The sequence below is a fragment of the Apus apus genome, chromosome 1 (genome assembly GCF_020740795.1).
Source record: "Apus apus isolate bApuApu2 chromosome 1, bApuApu2.pri.cur, whole genome shotgun sequence".
NCBI lineage: Eukaryota > Metazoa > Chordata > Aves > Apodiformes > Apodidae > Apus > Apus apus.
Window position 1 is genome coordinate 201,768,433 of NC_067282.1, and position 21,492 is coordinate 201,789,924.

At 40.6% G+C, this 21,492-nt stretch overlaps 1 protein-coding gene across 1 annotated transcript in view; it reads right to left on the minus strand.

Moving 5' to 3' along the window:
- TAF3 (TATA-box binding protein associated factor 3) overlaps positions 1-21,492 on the minus strand; it is a 121,094-nt gene that overhangs the window by 20,387 nt on the left and 79,215 nt on the right. The window contains exons 3-4 of the mRNA XM_051637547.1: positions 9,093-10,909; positions 3,238-3,320 (exon numbers count right to left, since the gene is read on the minus strand). Of these exons, the coding sequence (XP_051493507.1) occupies positions 3,238-3,320; positions 9,093-10,909 (1,900 nt within the window). The remainder of the gene's footprint in view (positions 1-3,237; positions 3,321-9,092; positions 10,910-21,492) is intronic.

Below are 21,492 nucleotides of genomic sequence, written 5' to 3' on the forward strand. Positions count from 1 at the left end.
TGTGACGTGAATCTCCATTTCAAGCACCATAAATCTGACACTTTCTCTTCAGACACCTGAAAGACTTCGGGGTCTCACCAAGATCTGTGAGTACTTCCATTAAAGACAATGTTTTATATGAAGTTGCCCCAAAACCAACCAACCTCCAGTTGAATAGGAGGAACTTAAGTACCTCCAAAAACCTTCAAATAGCTCTTTTCTCTAACAAAGGAAACTGAAATAACTCATTAGTCCATCTAGTTTTTACTAATCAAATTCTATGAATCCCCCAAAACTTTTTTCATACCTTTCCATGGCAATTTCTGGTATTCTCAAACAATCCCACGCTAGTAAACTTCAGAGACATGCTAATGAAACACATTTCCACATAGTAATTACCAGATATTCAGAACTTCGTTACCAACATAGATGAAAGAAAAGTTTAACTTTCACTTAACACGTCACAAAAGCTTTTGCTACTGCTTGTTATGAACTACTGAAAAGGCTGACAATCCTACTGTGGTCTTTTCAACTAATAACTTTAAACTCATGTCAGAGTCTTCTGGTATTACTTCAGACATCCAAGCCACACACAGAGCTACGTAATGCTTTGCCTCAGAGCCACACCAGTCCTTCTCATAATGATCCTAACACATTAGAAGTAAAATATGCTCTGATTTCAGGCTGATTATTAATTGTTGACGATGAAAAGTATTATTTAGAGCAGGACAGCTCCACTGCAAGCTCTGCTGCATCAGACACCAAACAGTTCATAGAGCCATGTGGCTCAAATTGTATTTACTTCTGCAAAGGCAAATTTCTTCCTGGATTTTGCCTTGGAAAATTATGACAAATCCTAAAAGCTATTACAAATCTCCCTAGGTTCTTGTTTGTCATCAGTGAGAAGGTGTAACTGGGTGATACAACCATCACACTGGGACAATTTTAGGGTGCCAGTATGGTGGGCAGTGAGGAGATATTTAAGGTAGAAAAGGGAAACCAGTAAGCAAATAATCATAGAATTATCATAGAATCATAGAATGGTTAAGGTTGGAAGGGATGTTGAAGATCATCTAGTTCCAAACCCCCTGCATGGGCAGGAACACCTTCCACTAGATCAGGTTGCTCAATGCCCTATCCAACTTGGCCTTGAACACCTCCAGGGAGGGGGCATCCACAACCGTCTTGGGCAACCTATTCCAGTGTCTGACCACCCTAACAGCAAAGAATTTCTTCCTAATGTCCAACCTAAATCTACCCTCTTCCAGCTTAAAACCATTACCCCTCATCACTACACATCCTGGTAAAAAGTCCCTCCTCAACTTTCCTGTAGCCCCTTCAGATACTGGAAGGCCACTAGAAGGTCTCCTCAGAGCCTTCTCTTCTCCAGGTTGAACAGCCCCAACGCTCAGCCTGTCAATGACTCAAACCTTGTTTGGTTATGTAGCCTAAAGCAATCTCAAGGACAAGTGTCACGTGGAGAAGATGAAGTTCTCCTCCCAGGCCTACTACAGATGCTGCAGAGAGCTGCAGCACAGCCACTTTTTAGCATTTGCCACCAGCTGCCTCCAGAAATCCCTGCCTCTGAAGATCTCAGCCTTGGTGTTTAATTCTCGCCTAACTTGTCTAGAAACTTTGAGCTAAGTCAGCTTTGTGCATCTCCCATTCTGGGGTCGGGGTTTAAACTCTAGGCTCTGCTAAGCTAAGGATCACAACACCTAAGGTCCTCAGATGGTGGTGAAGTTGCCACTAAAGGTGCACAAGGAAACTGGAATAGAAGCAAGTTTCCCAAAAGGCCATAAACCAAGATGTCAGTATCTCTGATCCACACTATGTGCTGGCAGAGCTAACAATGATGCATCCATACGATTTGTAGCAAGTAGATGGAGTCTGAAGTCCCTTCTCAAAATGTGTGTGGGTACGAGAAAGATTGTGTTGAGATAAGATGAGAAGCAAAGTCAACTCTTTGGTGTTATAATATGGCTTCAGAACTTTAATTTAGAACTTCTGCCTTGAAAATATGACTTAATTTTCTCCATATAAACACTTGTACAGTCCTTGAAAAGGAGGAGTTCAAAAGTATCTATAGCTCCTCAAGCAGGAAAATGGAATTGTGGCTTTTCAAGGGACAGTCTGTTCAGCCATGCACATTCAAATCATTCACAGCAGGACAGACAAGTGTTCTGAGAAAGCTGGACCTTTCACACAGCAATCTGAGGCACAAAAATTTCAGATCACACTCAAACATTATGAAAGGAAGAAAGAAGAAATGGTTGAAGAGCAAGACAAAGCTCTGATATTTGTGGTGGAGGTCCTATAAAAGCCAAGAAATTACTGAAGTCCCATAGCAACTTCCAATCAGTAAAACTCAAGTTACCTACTGAGGAGGAGAAGGACAGCACAGCAAAACAGACTAATCATCAAAGATGCCTTTTAACTTATATAGCAGAAAAATTGACAATTAGGAGATTTAGTTCAGAATGGCTATAAAAGAGAACCAACTACATTAGCAATATTTAATGGGATGAACTGAAAGAAAAAATATTTGGTGCTCATGTTTACCTTCAGACATGAAAGTGTGTTCTGTGCCATTAAAAACATGAAAAACCTGATGAAAAGAAACCCTCCACATACAACACAGCACCAGCCTAAAAAGCCCAGTGACGCATAGTTTCCCCAGCTTCTCCAGCCACCTGTTTGTGCTGTATGATCTCAGGATAGGGATCATCCTATTTATGCTCACACAGTACAAAGTATTATTTGTACAACAGCACCCAATAATTAGGGAGCTAATGAACCAACACTTGAAATGCATTAGGTACACTCATGAATAATCATCAACAGTTATAATAAAACAGACGCGTGTAAAGGAATTTCAACTGTTATGTTTTAAAGTATAAAACAACTGTTAGCTGAAGAGCGTTATGAAACTTAGCTGTAGGTTACACTAGGGATAACCATCCATCAGGGAAACCTCACTAAATGTCACTGGAGGCATCAAACAAGTCTAGATGGAGTCCTGTAATCCATACCCTAGAAAGGCACCAAGTGGGAAACACAGCAGGATGGATGGAAGATTATGGAAGAGTAGAAGGGGCAAAATATCCCAAACCTTGTTATTGTTAAGTGTTCTGCTTAATTATTTCTTCAGAATGGTCTAAAGATTTCAGTTTCCCACTGAAACTAGGAGCTACCACAATTTATGAAGGATGAACTATGGTGAGCATACACCTTGCAGATGGATTTATTTGTACTCACATCTTGTCTTGGCCTGCACCCACTCTTAATGTCAGCCGAGGAATAACCGGTGATGGAGCCGGAACAACTGGTTCCACCTTTATCTGTACAAGGGAACACAATCATCAATCAAAGACTGTAAGCAGACTCCCAAAATATATTAATAACATGAAAGCACTGATGGAGTTAACCAAGGAAGAGCATACGGGCTTAATGAGACACACTATGACAGACTGATCACCACTCTCTCATGCTCTGTGCTGTGGCATGGACAGTCAGAGTGTGTTGGGAGCTCCCAAAAGATCACAAATATGAATTCCAGACTAAAAAGTCAACTTGAAATTTTGTTACATTTGTACCTGCTCATACACTTTGTTAACGAGCCCTCCTAAAGTAGTATTTTTCTAGAGACAGAAGAACCCCCAGTATGTTTCTAAACAATGACATGAAATGCTTTGACCTTAGTACTCAAGCTTGGGTGTTTGCACTTTTTCCTGAGATTTATATCCAATTATTTCCCAGGTTCATCACATAAATGTACCATGAGCCTCTTGAACAAAAATTAGACACAGAGAAAGCAAATAAACCCCAAGTACCAACACTGAATACTTTATGAAAGTGCTTATCCATATAGGCATAACAACCACTGCTTTCTGATGCAATTAGGCTGAGGTTTCTAATGGCTATCCTTGAAATGGCCTGGTTTCCAACCTTAGTATCTGGTGGAGTTTAGACAACTTGGATATGTCCTCAAACTCTGTGAGCCAGTATCTGCCATAATTTTGAGCACTTGTCATTGTATTTAATAAAATAACCACTTAGCTGAATCTAGTCTAGGAACTTGGAGACAAAAATAGTATGTGTAAGCTAAGTGGAAACCCGAACTCTTGGTGGGAGAATTCTGTTTTTAAAAGCTTTACTCAAGAAAAGAAGGGCAAACAATCAATTCAAAGCACAGAAAGCTGTGCAGGAGACAGCAGGCCAGAGTGGGAGGACTCAATTAAGACTGTAATGACAAAATCCTGTGCCACACATCTTGCCCAAAGAATGGGAGCAGTTCACTGGGAGATGTCTACTCCAGAGAGAGAAGGGCTGCAGCCTTAGCAGCATTTCTGTTTTGACAGTTAAGCATGCTTTTCAGTAAAGCTCTCTATGGATATGTATTAGCCTACTTCACAGGTCTCTCTCTGCTCTTTTAACAGCATGATTTTTTGGTTGTGTCATTCCCCTGGAGTGTTGCAAGAGGCTTTTTCCTCTGGAGCTCCTAACACCTGGAATAATTTCACTGCCACTTTCCATGGGCAAGTCTCTTAACTGCCTTCCTGGCACCTTAACCTGTAGCACTGTCCACTGGATAGAGACATGGAATCGAACCCTGGGTACAGGAGGCTCAGGCACATGTCTTAGATCATCTTACCCCTTTGCTGCAGGTTATTCCTTCTTCTGTAGTGCCTAACTCAAATACAAAACTTCCTAGGACAAGCACTGCTACTTATCTTCCAGCACACAGAACAGAAAGATACCCATGTCATCCATTCTTTGTAATAAGGTCTTCTGTATTATTATTTATGTGCCATCAAGGCGTTCTAACCATATGAGCTGTGGGCTCATATGGCAGAAGAAAAGCAAGTAAAATGTTATATCCTGGTTTTCCTCTACATCTATGATAGAATTTTGATTCGCAAGTAAGGGCAGCTTACTTTGAGGCCAGCTCCAGCAAGCCCTGCCCTGATGCAAGGATGGCTCAATTTCTCATGAAGCAGTTCCTCAACTACTTTAGTTTACAGCTCAGTGTATTAAGGTTAGTTGAAACTGGGTCAGCAGCTGCCTCGTGAGCTGCTCAGTCACTCCTACAGCACGCCTGGTAATCTCCATCATAGAAGTGGGGTGTAACTGTTTCAACTGTCTGCTTTTAATTTGGTACTGCATGCAAGGCAGTGCCCTGGCTCCCTGCCTCCTGTTCTGGCTCCAAGGGCAGCACCCCAGCACCTACTGTGAAGCACAGAGCTGCAGGCAAGCCCTACACAGAAGCTTTTCTTCCTTGGAGACATCACAGAACACTTCCAGCAGGCAGCCTTCAGCTTCTGCTTTCTCCTATTTACGCAGAGTACTGGTTGCTGTTCTGTGTCTTGTAGCAGCTTGGGGCAAAATTATAGGGAAAACTTGATGAAAAGCTTCAGTTCCCCAACAGGGTGGGATGTAATCTTAGGTAATTGTAGAATCGTTTTGATTGGATCCTTTAAGATCATCAAGTCCAACCATTATCTAGCATTAGAGCCACAAAGATGATTAAGGGAGTGGAACATGTCCCTTACGAGGAAAGGCTGAGGGAGCTGGGTCTCTTTAGCTTGGAGAAGAGGAGACTGAGGGGTGACCTCCTCAATGTTTACAAATATGTTAAGGGCGAGTGTCAGGACGGTGGAGCCAGGCTTTTTTCAGTGATGACCAGTGACAGGATAAGGGGCAATGGATGCAAACTGGAGCATAGAAGGTTCCATGTGAGTATCAGGAAGAACTTCTTTCCTGTGAGAGTGACAGAGCCCTGGGACAGGCTGCCCAGAGAGGTTGTGGAGTCTCCTTCTCTGGAGACATTCAAAACCCGCCTGGATACATTCCTGTGTGATGTGCTCTGGGTGATCCTGCTCTGGCAGGAGGGTTGGAGTAGATGATCTTTCGAGGTCCCTTCCAACCCCTAGGATTCTGTGATTCTGTGATTACCCAAGTCCACCAATAAATAATAATTGTAGCAATACCAAAAAATAACAGAATCACAGAATGGTTGGGATTGGAAGGAAGGGACCTCTGGAGATCATCTAGTCCAACCCCCCTGCTAGAGCAGGATTCCCTAGAGGAGATTACACAGGAATATGTCCAGGTGCTTTTGAATGTCTCCAGGTACAAAGACCCCACAACCTCCCTGGGCAGTCTGTTCCAGTGTCCTGTTACCCTCAGAGTAAATAAATATTTTTTTTATATTTAGGCTAAACCTCCAGTTTACCAGCTTGTGACCACTGTCCCTTGTTCTGCCATGGGACACCACTGAGAAGAGTCTGGCCCCATCCTCCTGACACCCACCGTTTAGATATTTATAAAGATTAATGAGATCCCTCCTCAGTCTCCTTTTCTCTAAGCTGAGCAGCCCCAGGTCTCTCAGCCCTTCCTCATATGGTAGATGCTCCAGTCCCTTAACCATCTTAGCGGCCCTGTGCTGGACTCTCTCCAGTAGTTCCTTGTTCTTTTTGAACTGAGGAACACAGAACTGAACACAATATTCCAGGTGAGGCCTCATCAGGGCAGAGTAGAGAGAAAGGAGAACTTCCCTCAACCTGCTGGCCATGCTCTTCTTAATGCACCCCATGATGGCATTGACCCTCTTGGCTGTGAGGGAACACTGTCGGTCCGAAAAAATGGAAACATTACCATTGAGCAATTCTTTTGTTTCAGTACAGTAATACTAGAGATAGAAACCTGATGTTTTCTACAGGCCACCAAGAGCTGAAACTGCAGGTAGACCACGAACTCATCTTCAGGTTGCGCTGCCACCTCCGAAATGGACGAGCCAAGGAAGGTTAAGTGCCCAAGCAGTAACATGAGCATTTGCTCTTATAGCACAACTGCTGGCTAAAGAAGTAATTGTGTGATCTAAAAGCTAAATTAAGGAAACATGTACTTTTAGGGGTTAAAACGAAAGAGCAGCATTCTGGAGTAATACTGGGAATTGGGGCCAGCAGAAGAGCATTTACAGTGGATTACTAAGCTTCCCAAATCACCAAAGAGGTAAAGTCCAGCAATATAAGACTCCTTTGTAGCTAACTAAAAATACATTGTCAGTGGATTTGTCCAGTTTTATGTATAAGCAATACTTCTTTCACCTGAACTAATACTAGTAGTCATATAAGCCCCTTATTGCCATGTGCTGCATTTTTTTTGCTAATCTTCAAGGATTTAGCTTCTTTGCCACATACCTCAGGGCACCAACTGATAAAGCTCTAACTCTCCATTTTTCCAGGACACCAGCAGTGCGGCCTTGCAAAAAATGAAAATCGCTCAAGAGATTTAAAGGGGAAATTTATTTTTAAAATCCTGACTTGCAGCAAAGAGGTGGATTTAAAAAAAGCTTATCTATCAAGAATCAGTTTAAATTTTAATTCTATCTGGGGACTCTTTCATGCATTCTAGCTTTAAAGTTTATCTTTTGACAGGGACTTTTTGCCAAGGTAATGGGCAGCTTTGTCAATTTAATTTGTCCAAGTTTTTATTAATGTTTAATTCCTTTTCCTAAAATATATATAGATTTTCAATCTCTACCAAAGCTTGACCAGTTTGTTTGTGTATATGTTATATTGCTCTAAAGAATCTGTATCTAAAGATACAGAGATTTGCAGAAGAAATGCAAAATCAAATGCAGGAAAAACAAGCAACTCATCTCTATTTTATATATATGCACATTTAATTTAAAAAGAAATCTCTGCAGCAACTCTCAATGGAATAATGACAAAACATCTCAAGCATGAGGGACAGAGACAAAATGTGGAATCTGTGAAACTGTTCCTACAGCCTAAAACTGGACATTAAATTAACTTGGAGAACTCGACCATCATCTTGTCACTGAGTCATCCACAGCAGATAAATGTTTGCTCTCCAGATCACCCAGATTCTGCACTGGAAAACCATTTGTCAACTTTAAAAATATGTCAGGTTCTGAAATCAGTTTGTTTCAAGTCCAGCAGGTAGCACAACAGAACACAGTGGCAAAAAGGGAAAGTGAGGAACGTCTCAAATCTGAGCTTGTACAAACTGAGTATTACACTCAAAGAAGAATGTAAAGAGCATCTTAGTAAAACCAGAACTCATACAGTGCTTCCTCATGCTAAGGATAGAGATTTAGGAAACCCTGTATCCAAGGTTATCACATATGAAGACAATCTCTTTCTTTTATTCCTTTTTCTTCTTCTTTTTTTTTTTCTTTTATACTAACAATTTAATGCGTATTATAAGGTGAAGTGACAAAAAATTAGAGGAAACCATGAATTAGGGGAGCGATTTCTAATGGAATTTCACATCTGATAACATGCAAATACGCCGGTTTCATTTATTAGATATTAAATATATTCTCAAGATTAGGTGATACTAGAAAGAAGAAATTACTTTTGGCTGATGTAAATCAGTAAGAGTTACAGGAGTGGAAGGAGCTTAAACCTACATGAAAAGTTGCTCTCCTCTCTCACAAGTGTAAGACTCAAAATGAAAGGTGACATTTGAACATTTAAACCATAATTTGAAAACCATTTTCTTACTTCAAACAAATCAGAGCATCATGGGGGTGGTTTTGCTAAGAGAAGATTCAGAAGCTCTTTAGAACATCTGAGATAACTGGTGAACTTGCTTACCTGAAGGCAGTCTGCTCCTCATTTCTGTCTACCTGGTAACTTACAGGCTTCTGCAAGCTTTGAAACTGTAGACTTTCAGGAACTAAATTTAAAGTTTATACGGAAGGTATATATATACGGTTGCTGGCCCTCCTACTGGAAATCTACAGAACAGAACGTGTGGATTGCAACACTACAAACATCTGGGGGGTGTCTGCTGTTGCTGAGCCTGAGCCCCAGCTTTTCAAAGTGAGAAGTGACTTGAGGAAAACCAGAAAGACAATCTCACATTTAAAATGGAACTTCCATTTTTTGGCCTTCCAAAGAGGTGGGACAATCCCTGAAACTCTTGTGGAACTTATTCCTCGGAACTGTTATTTTTTAAAAATGCCAAAACTGTAATTACCCATCTCCTCAAAGCTTTTAAGCAACTCAGAGCAGCAAATACAGGAATTCATGTGCATTTTTCAAGCAAGTAGACCATCTCAGCTCATCTAAACAGCTTACCTTTTCATGTTTGTGTTTTTCTTTTTCTTTCTCCTTCTTTTCTTTTTCTTTCCTCTCCTTTTCCTTCTCCTTCTTTTCCTTTTCCTTGTCCTTCTCCCTTTCTTTCTTTTTCTTTTTCTCTTTTTTGTCTTTCTTCTTCTCTTTTGGTTTCTCTTTGTCCTCAAACAGTTTTTCAGGAAGCATTGGAGACAAGGAGGGTAACATGCTGGGAAGCCTCATGGCAGCTGGTGTACTGAACAAGGGCAAAGGCATTTCTTTGGGAGGTAACACAAGAGGTGCTGATGGAGCTTTTATCTTATCTTCCTTACCCTTATCTTTAAGTTTCTCTTTGTCTTTCTTATCCTTGTCTTTTTTGCCTTTCTCTTTCTCTTTCTTTTTATCTTTATGTTTTTCTCTCTCTTTTTTGGTATTGCCATCTTTCGACTTAACTTTTGTGTCAGCATCCTCAAAGTCCTTTAATTTGAATTTATAGGGATCTAGATCATCGTCTTTGAGTAGTTCCTTCCACTGAAACTTTGATTCCTTGTTTCCTTCCTTGTCTTTATCCTTCTCCTTGTTCTTTTCCTTCTCTTTATTTTTATCCTTGCTTTTCTCTTTATCTTTTTCCTTCTGTTTTTCTTTCTTCTTCATTTTTGTCTTCAGCTCCTTTTTCAATTTCTTTTTCACTTCTACTGATGAAGTCAACTTAGTTTTCTCCTCATAGACTTTGAGAAGAGGTTCTGGAGTTGGTGGTGAAGCAGAAGGAGAGGAGAAATAAGTGAAGTTGGTAGGTGGATTAGAAGGTGTTCCCATGTTTGCCTTTCGAATGACCTCATCAATCGAGTCATCCATTGTCCATGAAATGTCTGAACTTGAGGTCCCACCTGAGGGAGGAATTGGAGTTGCTCCTGCCTTAGTTGCATTATTGGCAGAAACTGAAGGTTTAGGAGTTGTTGTCTCTGAGATAGAAAGTCTTTTAGGGCTGGTAAAAACTTCCCCTTCTGATTCGGAACCAGAGGAAAACTCAAAGGGATCTGGTTCTCGTTCTGCACATGCACGAGCAATCACAGCATCGATTGAATCGTCAATGGTCTTGTCCATTACTGGTACTTTCTTAGACTGGTTTTCAATATTTGGCTTGGTGGCCGGCTCAGGTGGTGTCTGTCCTTGTTTCACTTGAATGTTTTCCTTTCCTATCTTGTCACTTAACGCAGCCAGAGGGGTTCTACTTGGTGTTTCAGGCTTGACAGGTGGTTGGGGAACAAAAGCAGGAACCTTTGGACTTTTAGGACTTTTTGGGCTCTTGGCACGACCTGGTGACTTTTTCTCTTTGGATCCAGTTTTTGGTGAACGGATGGGACTTCCAGTTACCACTGGTGAGGGCGTAGTTTTAGGTGATTTTGTCTTCTGTCCTGGAGAACTTGTTTTGGACTTTGTTTTGGGTACCAATGGCTTTGCCTCTACAGTTTTGGGAGTTGGTACTTGTGATTTTGCAATGGGAGCCAACATTGGTGGTTCTGGTGAGGGAGGGGCTAAGTCCGCACTGTCCTGAACATGAACTGGAGAAAGCATTGGTGGGACTTTTTGAGTATTTATTGAGCTAAGAGGCTCACGTGGTTCCAATGCTCCGTCCAAGGTGTCCCCTTTAGAAACAGAGAGTTTTGGCCGTTTCACCGGCAGAAATTCCTCAGCATCAGGACTTTCTAATGGTCTCTTGCTCAAGTAGTTCTCATCATTAATTGCTTCATCCTCTTCCATATCTCCCTCTTCTTCCAGTGGGACCTGCATGGCCTCTGCAGAGGTACCTCCATCGGTGGGCACCTGTTCCTCTTCCTCTTCTGTAACACAGAACATTTAAAAAAAGCATTAGGATAATTAAAAATGCATTATATGGAAACAAAAAAGCATCAGAGCAAATGTTTACATGCATCTCAGTCCCACAGAGACCACTGGTCACCTAACAGCCTTCTACTTGAAAGGAAACTGTGGCATCTCCTCTGTCTCACATCAGCCACCATCACAACTGGTAGGTGCCCTCATTGCAGTGTAATGTCACACACATAAGCAAAGGATATGAGGGTGGACCTCTCCAGTAGTGGTATATCCAAAGTGTCCAGTGTCAGTTCTACCTAAAACCAACCTGATTATTTCTTATTCAGTTGTTTGGATGACAGTAACACAAATCTGCTTCATTTATTTAAATGAAGGGAGAGAGGCTGAAGCATTTTTTGCTGTAACAAAGTGAATTGCAAAGCACATGTCAAGGTGACATTCACAGGAATGAGCTGCTGTGATTTATATATCACACAATGTTGACTGTGGCTTCACTACTAGGAAAATGTCCTCATAAACCTGGTTTGTTTTTCCTGAAGCAGCACAGACTGAAGGTTAAAGTGGAGGATTAAGACCCACTGAACCTGACAGGTTCTATCTCTGATATCATCTTAAGAACTTGCTGCACACGGATGTTATCTGTTACGACTATATGGGACCACCCCAGTGGTGTGTGTGTTGGTTTGGATCAGGAGCACATCTTTGAAATGCATCTCTCCGTCATTCCCATTTACTGTTGTTTTATTTGCATCATGGAGCAATCCTGGAGAGCATATGCTGGCTTCCTGCTATAACGAAACCAAAAATGAAAGATGTGTTGCCAGAGGAATCCACCTAACACGCTCCAGTTGCAACTGGGCATTTTGGCTATGAGACCAAAAACCAGCTTTTGAAAATAAAATAAAGCCTAAAACAGGCACAGTGTGGACAACAGGCACCAACTGTTTCAAGCCATTGTGGACATCACTTCTGTGTCTCCTCTGTTCTCTGTTTAGTTGCAACTACTTTTTTCTTCCCCTACATATTAGACCATCTTCAGTCCTCTATGTGTGACAAGATGGTGCAAAGAAAGGAGAAAATTCACTTGAGATCTCCCAGCAAATCCACAGCAGGTCTGAGAAGCAGAGAACCTCTAATCTCCCCAACCACAGCCAAGCACTTTATCCACTCGGATACACTTTCTCACTTTCAAAATGGAATTATCCAAGCAGGAAAATGGATTCTTAGTCCGGAATAAGAACGAGCACACTAGCATTAACCTGACACACTTATATTTACTGTAATTACATCATTACACCTATGCCGGTTACATCCCTGTGTAGACAACCTCACTTCACTTTAACCCCATGTCCCTGTTTACCCACCTGTAAAAACACATGCCATTTTGTCTAGCAGGGTTTCTGTAGAAAGATATCAAGTGCCCTAATATTCTTACATGAAATATGTAGTATAAAAAACATTTATTATGACAGTGGCTAAACCCCAACTTCTTAACAAGCAAGTGGTGTTAAAGGAGAAAACAATGAGAAACTTACAACCTTACACTGACACCATTTAAAGCTTTGTAAGACAACATCTTTCTGAAATATCTCTTTTTGAGGCATACATTTTCAGGTTTTATGTGCTGGTGTTTCTCTACTGTAATGTGTCAATGCTCCGATTTAGGAGAGTTGAGTCAAGAGCCCTGGGCTGCAGCACAAATCTTGCCAGCATCACAAATTAAGTAAAATGAGCTAGCAACTCTGGCTTTTGCCAGGGCCCAGAGGATTTACAGCAGCCAGCCCAGAGAGGAGGCTTTGCCTGAGGATAAAGTCTTAGCCTTCCATGAAAAACAGAAACGTTAGGTAGTTAGGTTTTGCCTGGCTGGGCACTGACAATTTTTTTAAACTGCAAAGTTAGAGTATAACTGAGAAATCACTGTGGACTGAAGCCTGCACCTGCTACAGGGGAAAAAAAAAAATCTGCCTCCAGATCATGGAAGTAATTTCAATCTCTGTTTAAGCTGTTGCAGAAATCAGCTGCCTTCATCTGCTCAAAACTGTTTTGGGGATGAAGAATTAGCATTCATCAGATGTCATACAGCACTGCTTGCTACTGAGCAATTCCTTCCCAATGCTATTCAACCCAGTTCACCACTGAGAGCTTGTTTTCATTTAAAATTTTAAAGAGTAATAAAACTCAAAACAAACACCATACTTTAAAATCAGGATTTAAAGAAGTCTTCTGCCTCAGCTACAAGATGAGAAGTGTAGCCAAATTCAGACGTTAAGAAAGGCAGGGTTTGATCATGTAGACTTTAGAGATAGCCACATCAACCATTTTAATATAAAAACCACGAGGATAATAAGAGTTAGTAAAGTGGAAGAGAAACTACTGCAATGAACAGTAAAAAAATAAATTTGCTAGAAAAATCAGAACATTTATTTGCTAAAGACTTCTGCCTGGTGTCTGCTTAAACAGCCACTCTGTTATACCATGGCTCACGGAAGTGCATGGCAATATTTCATATTTTTGTAACTCCTTCTCATCCCAAGGTGCTTCTCATGTTTAACCTACTCAGGACTGTAGAAAACCAGCAGCTGCTGGATCAAAGACAAAAAAACAATTTCAGAGGAGGTTTGGAGAACAGGGACTGGAGTTTCGTACAATAAAAAAAGAGCAATGCTTATTTTTTTTTAAATAAGGCCAAGTAAAGTTTGCAGCAGGCCCACAAAGTTTCTGTGATCTTGTGTGGAGATGCCAGGGAAGGGCAGAAAAGGTTAAAGTGCAGTTTGTAGAGGTGAGACTAGAAATTGGGGTGTCTTGGCTCCAGCTTTCATGCACATTCCTGCAAGCCACAAAGACAACTTAGTAAGGAAGCAGAAGCATTACCATCCCTTTTATACGGACTTGGATTCCCCAAAACATCTGGAAAAAATTGCCTGGGTCAGTCCTGAACAATCCAGGGACTAAGGAAGTTCACGAGCACTTAACTACTGACACACATTCACCACTTTTCAGACATGCTCAGATGACAATCTGGAATCCTATCGTGGTCAAATGAAACCCAAATTTCTCTTGGAACAAGGCCACGGTCTGATCCTCAGTGAGGACTGGTTTTCTGCCAGGCAGCGACTTTCAAACCTGAGCAACCGCAGCTGTGACTGTGGCAGAAAAAAAAATAAAGCAGTTTTGTTTTGGGGGGGGGGCGTTAATTAGAAAAAGTGAAATCTCTGTCTTAGCTCAAGAACTACAGGGTTGTTTTTCTTCCAGAAAGATTCTCACAGGAGCAGGAACCAAATATGAGAAAACATCAGCTTTTACATGTAATCTGCTTGACTTGGTGAGGAGCACTTAAACCATGCAGCCACTTTTTCACCTTTGTCCACCTCATTTGCTACCCGGGACTTCTTGATGTGCATCCTTTGTGCACAGGATTGCTTTTTAACTCTCTTTACTGCCATTTCTCCCTATCTCTGGCCACCTTATTAATGATCCGACCCTTGAGTTAGCATCTATAGGTCAAATGGATATCACCTCGGCCATCTGCCCTAATAACTCTCTTCTGTAATGAAAGGAGACTAGAGCTGTTTGGGAGGTTTCTCAAGATAACAGATGCTTTTTGTTGTTGTTGTTAGAGAAGTCAGTGCTGGATCAATATTAATGCTCACATTACTACAGCTATACAGGGCAATTGTTTATTATGTCAGCCAGTCCCATGTGCAGAGCCTGGGTTCAGAAGCTGCACAGGTTACAGGAGGGATGAGCTCAGCTGTCACAGCGCAGTCCCAAACGTGAATTTGTCCAATGCTGAAATAAAACAAGCTGATGGCTGATAGCACTCTGCTTCTGAGAGAGCTGTTAAGACAGCATTACTTACTGGATCATATTAGGATGTGTAACATCCCCCATATCTATGCAATGACTAGCTCTTCACTTTCATGAAAGGATGACTCTGAAGTTAAGGGAGGACAGAATCCAGTCCCCTCTTGCAGCGCCATCTCGGACAGGTCGCACACAGCACATACTGTTGTCTCCCCATCTGACAAGCAATGATCATTTCATCTCATAGAGGTGCTGCAAAAGCTGAACTTGATAAAGATGTAGCTCCTTGGGGTCCCTAGACAAAAAGCATTCGAATTCCAAAAGCAAGCCATGATGATCTGTCACCATTTCAAATGCTGGAAAATTTCTTAAGCTGAAAAGTTCAGGTAAGAACCTAAAACTCTTGCGCCTTTTAAGCAAAAAAAAACGCTACAGAAGCACAAAATTTCTTTCTTTGTACATCACGCTCCTGTAGCACAGCAGGGACTCCAAAACCAAGGGCTTATTGAAAATACCCTCTTAATTTGGCCACGGCTGGGTTTCAGGACAGCAATACTCAACACTTCAGTAATGAACTTCCAAGTTCACAATGATCAAGGGACTATTTGTCCCTAAAACTGACACAGGGACAGAAATTCTGTCTTTACTGCAGAAAAAAACAAGTGCCATCACCCACCCTTCACTATTGTGCTTTCCTGGCTGCCTCATGAGAGGAGGCTGCACACATCACTCTTTCAACAGGTCAGATGAAAGTGAAAGCAGGAAAAAACAGATGCAAAACTCTTCTGATTGAAGAGAAACACACCTATGTAAAGACATCTTTCAAGCATGAAAACTTATCACACACGCATATCTATTAAAAAAAAAAACCAATAAAACCCTAAAATTGTCATAATATTAGTAATTTCCAGTCTTTTTACTCTGTAGCTTCAGAGATGGCAGCATAAGCACTTACAGCTAGATGATGTCCTCAGGAACATGGGACAGACAAGATCTCTGCTCAGGTCCTGACCCTGTCAAACATTGCTGGCTGGTATTTAATTTAAGTAAAGTTCCAGTCTCTCTTTGGAAACTGGATTAATATTTCCTTATGTCACAGGGTGGTGGTAGGATAAAACCACCTGGCTGAGATCTGGAAATTTAAGAATAAACCGGTATTTCTTAGGTACAAGATGAAGCAGAGTCAGACATGTTGGCTTAGACAGGGACATCACTTGCTGAAGAAAGCATAACTTGATGTTAGCAACTGCAGCCTCTTGTCTCCAAAGCTAAGGCTAAGGTACGAATTGCATGAAGTGCTGGCAGGTTCCTGTGGAAGCAAACTCTTCTTATTATAATAGGCAAGATTTTGGCATTTGGAATGTGATATTAACTTCAGTATGCCAGATAAACAGTACTGGCTATCAAAGCAATCTCACGAAGGATACAATTCCGAATGAGCAGATGTTGCCACGCAACATGCCTATTTTCAACAATTACATTTTTTCCATAACCTTTCTCTTTTTAAACAGAATCTGGACATTTTATTTTCTAACAAAATGCAAAATGGCCAAATAAAGATCTCTCAGCAGATCCTACATTTCTTTCACACACAGTTCTGCTCATATCAGGTCTCTGGGCTCCTTTGCACTGCATGGTACCAAGTACCTAAGTATGGAAGTTGAAAGCATCAGGGTTTTAAAGAAAGGACTCATGAAAGGGAATACTGTGCCAGTGCCTGCACTGAAATCTTCAACCCATCTTTCTTTCCAAGCATATATTGAAGGTTTTATACACAAGCCAGCTCAGCCTCTCAAACGCCAGAAAGGAAGTGATCATTCCACAATGTGTGAAACTTTTTAGTGAAGAAAAAAAACCCAACAACGATGAAAAAAACAGCAAGAAAAAGTTTCCTGTAGACTTTCAAAATAATTTTCCTATTGCCTAGATAAAGCATGCAATTAAGACAAAGATGTCTTCTGGGAAATTTTAAGTCACTAAGTCAAGCTTAACATCCCTATCATATCCTAACAAGTAGAGGCTTTTGACTTCTGTTAGAAGTGAAAAGATTTTTTTCTTATGCCATAATAGGTTTTATCTCTTGAACTTGTAATAACAATAGCCTCTTCCCAAAACAAACAGAAAGTGTGCTGGTAGTCCATAAAGGAAATTAATGGAAGAGCAACAAAATTCAATCCCGATATCCTACAGGCCAATATCCTGATACCCTAATGCAAAATGAACACACTAAGGTACCTGCAATACTTTTTGAGCTTAAAGTGCCAGATTTTATATAGATATATATGTGTGTATATATATATATGTATATATATACATGTATATATATATACTGCTATGTATATAATCTCTCTGCCATATGAACACAACTGATCATTGATGTGACTTTTATCAAGCAGGGGATGCACCAACAGGCTTCTCTGTTACTGTATAAAGGAGGTCAACCAAACTATTACCAAACCCTGACATTTTCCAATTGACACTTTCTACATGAAGAGAGCTGGTAAGAGAGCACCTTCAAGGAGCTCATCTTCCACATGTCTCAAATTTTTCCACTGACATTGCCAGTGAGCTCATTCCTGTGCCTTCTCGGTATGTTCTAAAATGCAGAAACCACAAATGCACTAAAAGGAAAAAAAGAGCTTTCAGGTGTAGCTAGTGATTTTGCATACCTAACCGAAACACTGAAGAGGATGCTGAAGATGTCTGAAGTTAAGCATCCAGACTCATTAGTCACATTGGAAAATTTTGGCCCAAATGGAGGGTAGTGCCTTCAGCAACCAGATTTGAAGGTTGCAGGTGTTCAATGGGACTGAGAGACTTGGTGTATACATTTCCCAGTCACTCTGAGAAGCTACAAGTGATTGACAAAATCCCCCTCCATCCCTAATGATTAAATACATTCATACATCTTGAAGTACAGTTGATGCCAACAATCTGGTTCAGGAGTCACAAATTTCCAGACTAATTAAGTTACTTGTTGAACAACTGCTTCACATTTCTTGGTATGAAATCAATGGAGATAAACTGTTGAAAAGCAGCAAGAGAAGAAGATATCGATAGTTTTCCAGAAACAAACCACAACTACTCAAGCTGTAACTCCACATCACAGTGTCGCTTTAAAAAGAATCAGTCCCATCTTTTCTTTTATTCTGGTTCAAGCATTTGTGCAGGAGAATGGGGAACTAATTGAGACTAAAATAAGAAAGATTATCTATTAGTTGGAACTCAGATCATAATTTGGTCTGTCATGATACACCATCTGTCATGATACTAGCAAAAGCCAGAGGAAAGTCCTGCAGCTTCTCTCCTCATCACTTTGCCCCTTCTCCATAGTGAAGTGACTCAGTGGGCTGTCTCAAGATAGAAAAATATCTGGGTGTGGAATTAAAAAAAGGAGAACAGATATTTTAAGATCAAGTATTTTTCTGCCCAGTTGGCAAAGGAAAAAGCCCACCTCAGGATCATGCAAGCCTAAGGGTGAGGGAAAGAAGAGAAGTGAGTTGTGGAGCATCCCTCTTTGGGCACCAGATCTTGGTTTAAGGTATAATGTGCAATTTTTGCCTCCAGTGCTGCTTTAGGATACCGGATGCAATGAGAATAACACTTTTTAATACTTACTAGTGGCAGTCCTCATTATAATGCTTTTTAGAATATGCAATGTTTATGTAGCCAAACTACCCGGGATTCTTAAAATGACACACCCAGCTTCCTGCTGAAGACAGAAAAACAGTGTTGGCAGATTGTTATCAGCTACACTCACAGCCTCTCTCTGACCTGACAAAACATCAGTCCTGCATTTGCACTGCATACAGCAAGCAAAAACGTTCCAGTATAAATACAAAGAGGAAGACTTTATTTTTGCTTTGACTTTTTAATAGTGCCTTGACAGTTTTTGTGGATCACACAAATAAATGCATGGGCATGGCAATGCTACGCTAATGTGTCTGGAGCTGTTATGCAGCCTTTGGATGGAGAGTAATAATGACTACAGAAGTATCTTTAGGAAGTGATGGAGCGAGAAGATGTGTGAGAACCAGCCAGCTCCTTGTCAGCAGGGCAGCCCTGGCTCAGTCACTTTGGTGCTGCTCTGAATTACCTGTGATTTGAGTCTCCCTCCTGTCAACCTGCAGAAGAGACTGTGGTGAGAAAACCACCACCACTTGCTCAAAACATACAGCTGGAAACAGAAAACCTCCATAACAAAATCTGGACAAATCTACTTGGTCTTTATTATATTTTCTCCTCCCTTCGGGGTGTATGATCCTTAACAACATTGGGAACTTGCCCCAAAGTACACACGCGGGTGTAGCGGTTTTCTCTTTAAAGGAACATTTTGACTTCTAAAAAATGAAATGATTAGCAAAGACAAGGTAATTAGACAGTGACAATTCACAGAGTACAACCAATCAATAACAGAGTACATTAGCAAGACTGACAGAGGTGTGAGGCCGATACATTATAAATGGCTCTATACTGACCTGTAAAAATGCAGCGTTTCCCTAACATTGGGCACAATAAAAAACTAAAATGCTATATAAGCAAGCCAAACTGAAATGACACCTAGTATTATAAATGGCCTAATCTATATGTTAATACTGTTGTATCACATAACTGCAGCAAGACTAAGATAACAATATGACTTTGGGGTTTCTATGGCTACATCCTGGGCTAACGTGCCTGAAAGGGCTTGCTGCTGACACCACACAAGCTTTCTGAGTGCTTCTCTTTGGTTATTTATGATATGATTTATGATAACGACAACATCTCCTATTTTCTCCCCTCGTCAGATACAATAAATTGCCATCGTTAATCACCGTTCTTGCTTTAGCTATGATTACAATAGTATAATAGGGCCTAGCTATGGTAATACTGTGTATTAAGGTGTTTTTCCCCCCCTTTAAAGAAATACGCACAAGGAGATCTTTGTAGCCGCTGTCAGTACCTGTAGTATTTTAATAATGTTCCTGGGAGATTTCTGGATGAGAATTTCTGTTACAACTAAGAGTCAGCACTGCTCCTCTTGCAAAGATCAAATTTATGATCTAAAGACTCAAAATCCACCTTGTATTATCTGTATGTAACAATTCTCAAACATAATACTGGGGGTTTATACCTATTTTTTTTGACAAAAGGAAAGCAGACGGTCAGTCTTTTCATTTTGTACCTCTGGATCTAATCTTCCTGGCTGAGCTTTCCAAACCAGCTTTCCAAGTATCACAAACCTTACTAAAAACAAAAACACTGAACCTATATAAACATGTGAAAGGATTTTACAGTGCCTTTCCTTTTATATTTTATGATCTTCTATTAAAAAAAGATACTGTTCTCCCTTGAATAAAATCCTGTGCTAAAACCTCCAGACTTCACAAGTATTTCAGGAAACAACTACATATACCTCCTAACAGAGGAACAAACCAGGTATTTATTACATGGGGGTACCTGAACATCTGCCATACTGATAATTTTTACCTGACATTGCAGAATTTGAGTCCTTCACAGATTTACAACCTACCTATGGACTCAGGTACTTGGATTGCAAAGTGAGAAAACATGGTGATTATTTAGCATATTACTTTGTAACTGAGCTGAAGAACCCCAGAAATGGTAAAGCATAATTGTTTCATAGACATCACATATTTATTTTACCATATTACTTCAGAACTTACCTTTTCTTCCCAAAAGTTCCAAATTTAAACGCCCAAAGCTTTGCTTTCTGTGCAATGTTCCCACGACAGCAGAAATGTTGGTTAGGGCACAGGTGCCAGAATTTAAGGGTCACATTTCTTGTCCTCAGGAGTCTTAGAGACAGCACATAAGAGACAGACGTGATGGCACTAGGGGGTATTTTAGATTGTATTGATAAGCATGTTTCTATTTATACTGCTGCTATAAATAGCTAACATGCCCTTCAGCCCAGCAATCATTAGTGACGTGACTCATTATTGGTTTTGTGGCAAAGGAATAAGCTATGGGAGAGGAGGCAGTGGCAACACTGATCAGCACAGGGAAGATATTTAATGTATAAGTGGCACCATGAAAGAAATGGGAATATGAAGATGGGTCTCCTGTCAAATGATTTGCTCATCTCCAAGTTCAAAGGATAAACACGAGCACTGCTGTGCTAGGTGTGGCTCAAAATCCACATGGAGGGAGAATAATCTCTGCCAGACAAGGTTTGCAATCAGCTACAATTACCTGTCTGCCTGCAACTTGCTTTACTACCCCAAAAGTAAAAATATTTTGGGTATTAATCTGTTATATACTTGCTCACATGATGGACCTTCTGCAAAAATGCATTACCAGAAGGAAGCTTTGGCTCAACGCAACTTAAAGACCATCATCACTCTTGCTATGTCCTGCTAGGCAGGACAAAGATGTAACTTTGGCATCGTAAAAGGCTGTAAGTGTTTCTATCACCTTCAAATAACTTTTTAGTTCAACAACTCATTTGGCCATTAATTGCCTTTCCTTTGCATTACTTGCAAGTGCAAGGGCACGTTTGAAACCAAATGATAAGCTGCTCAGGGCAAGAACTAGATCTGTATTTTTCAAAGTGCTTTGGTTACATCTGGGCACTATAAAAAAAATAACAACAGAGCACGGATTTAGAGACTCTCCCATCCATTTGATTGTCTTCATTGGATAAGAAAGGGAAATCAAATCTCTTCACAGCAATAAAATACATATTTTATAAAAATGATAAAGACCAAGGGAGAGAGAAGTTTATTTTCAATATATTAATTGAGATGTATAAAAATGTTGACCAGATCCTGTACTCTAGAAT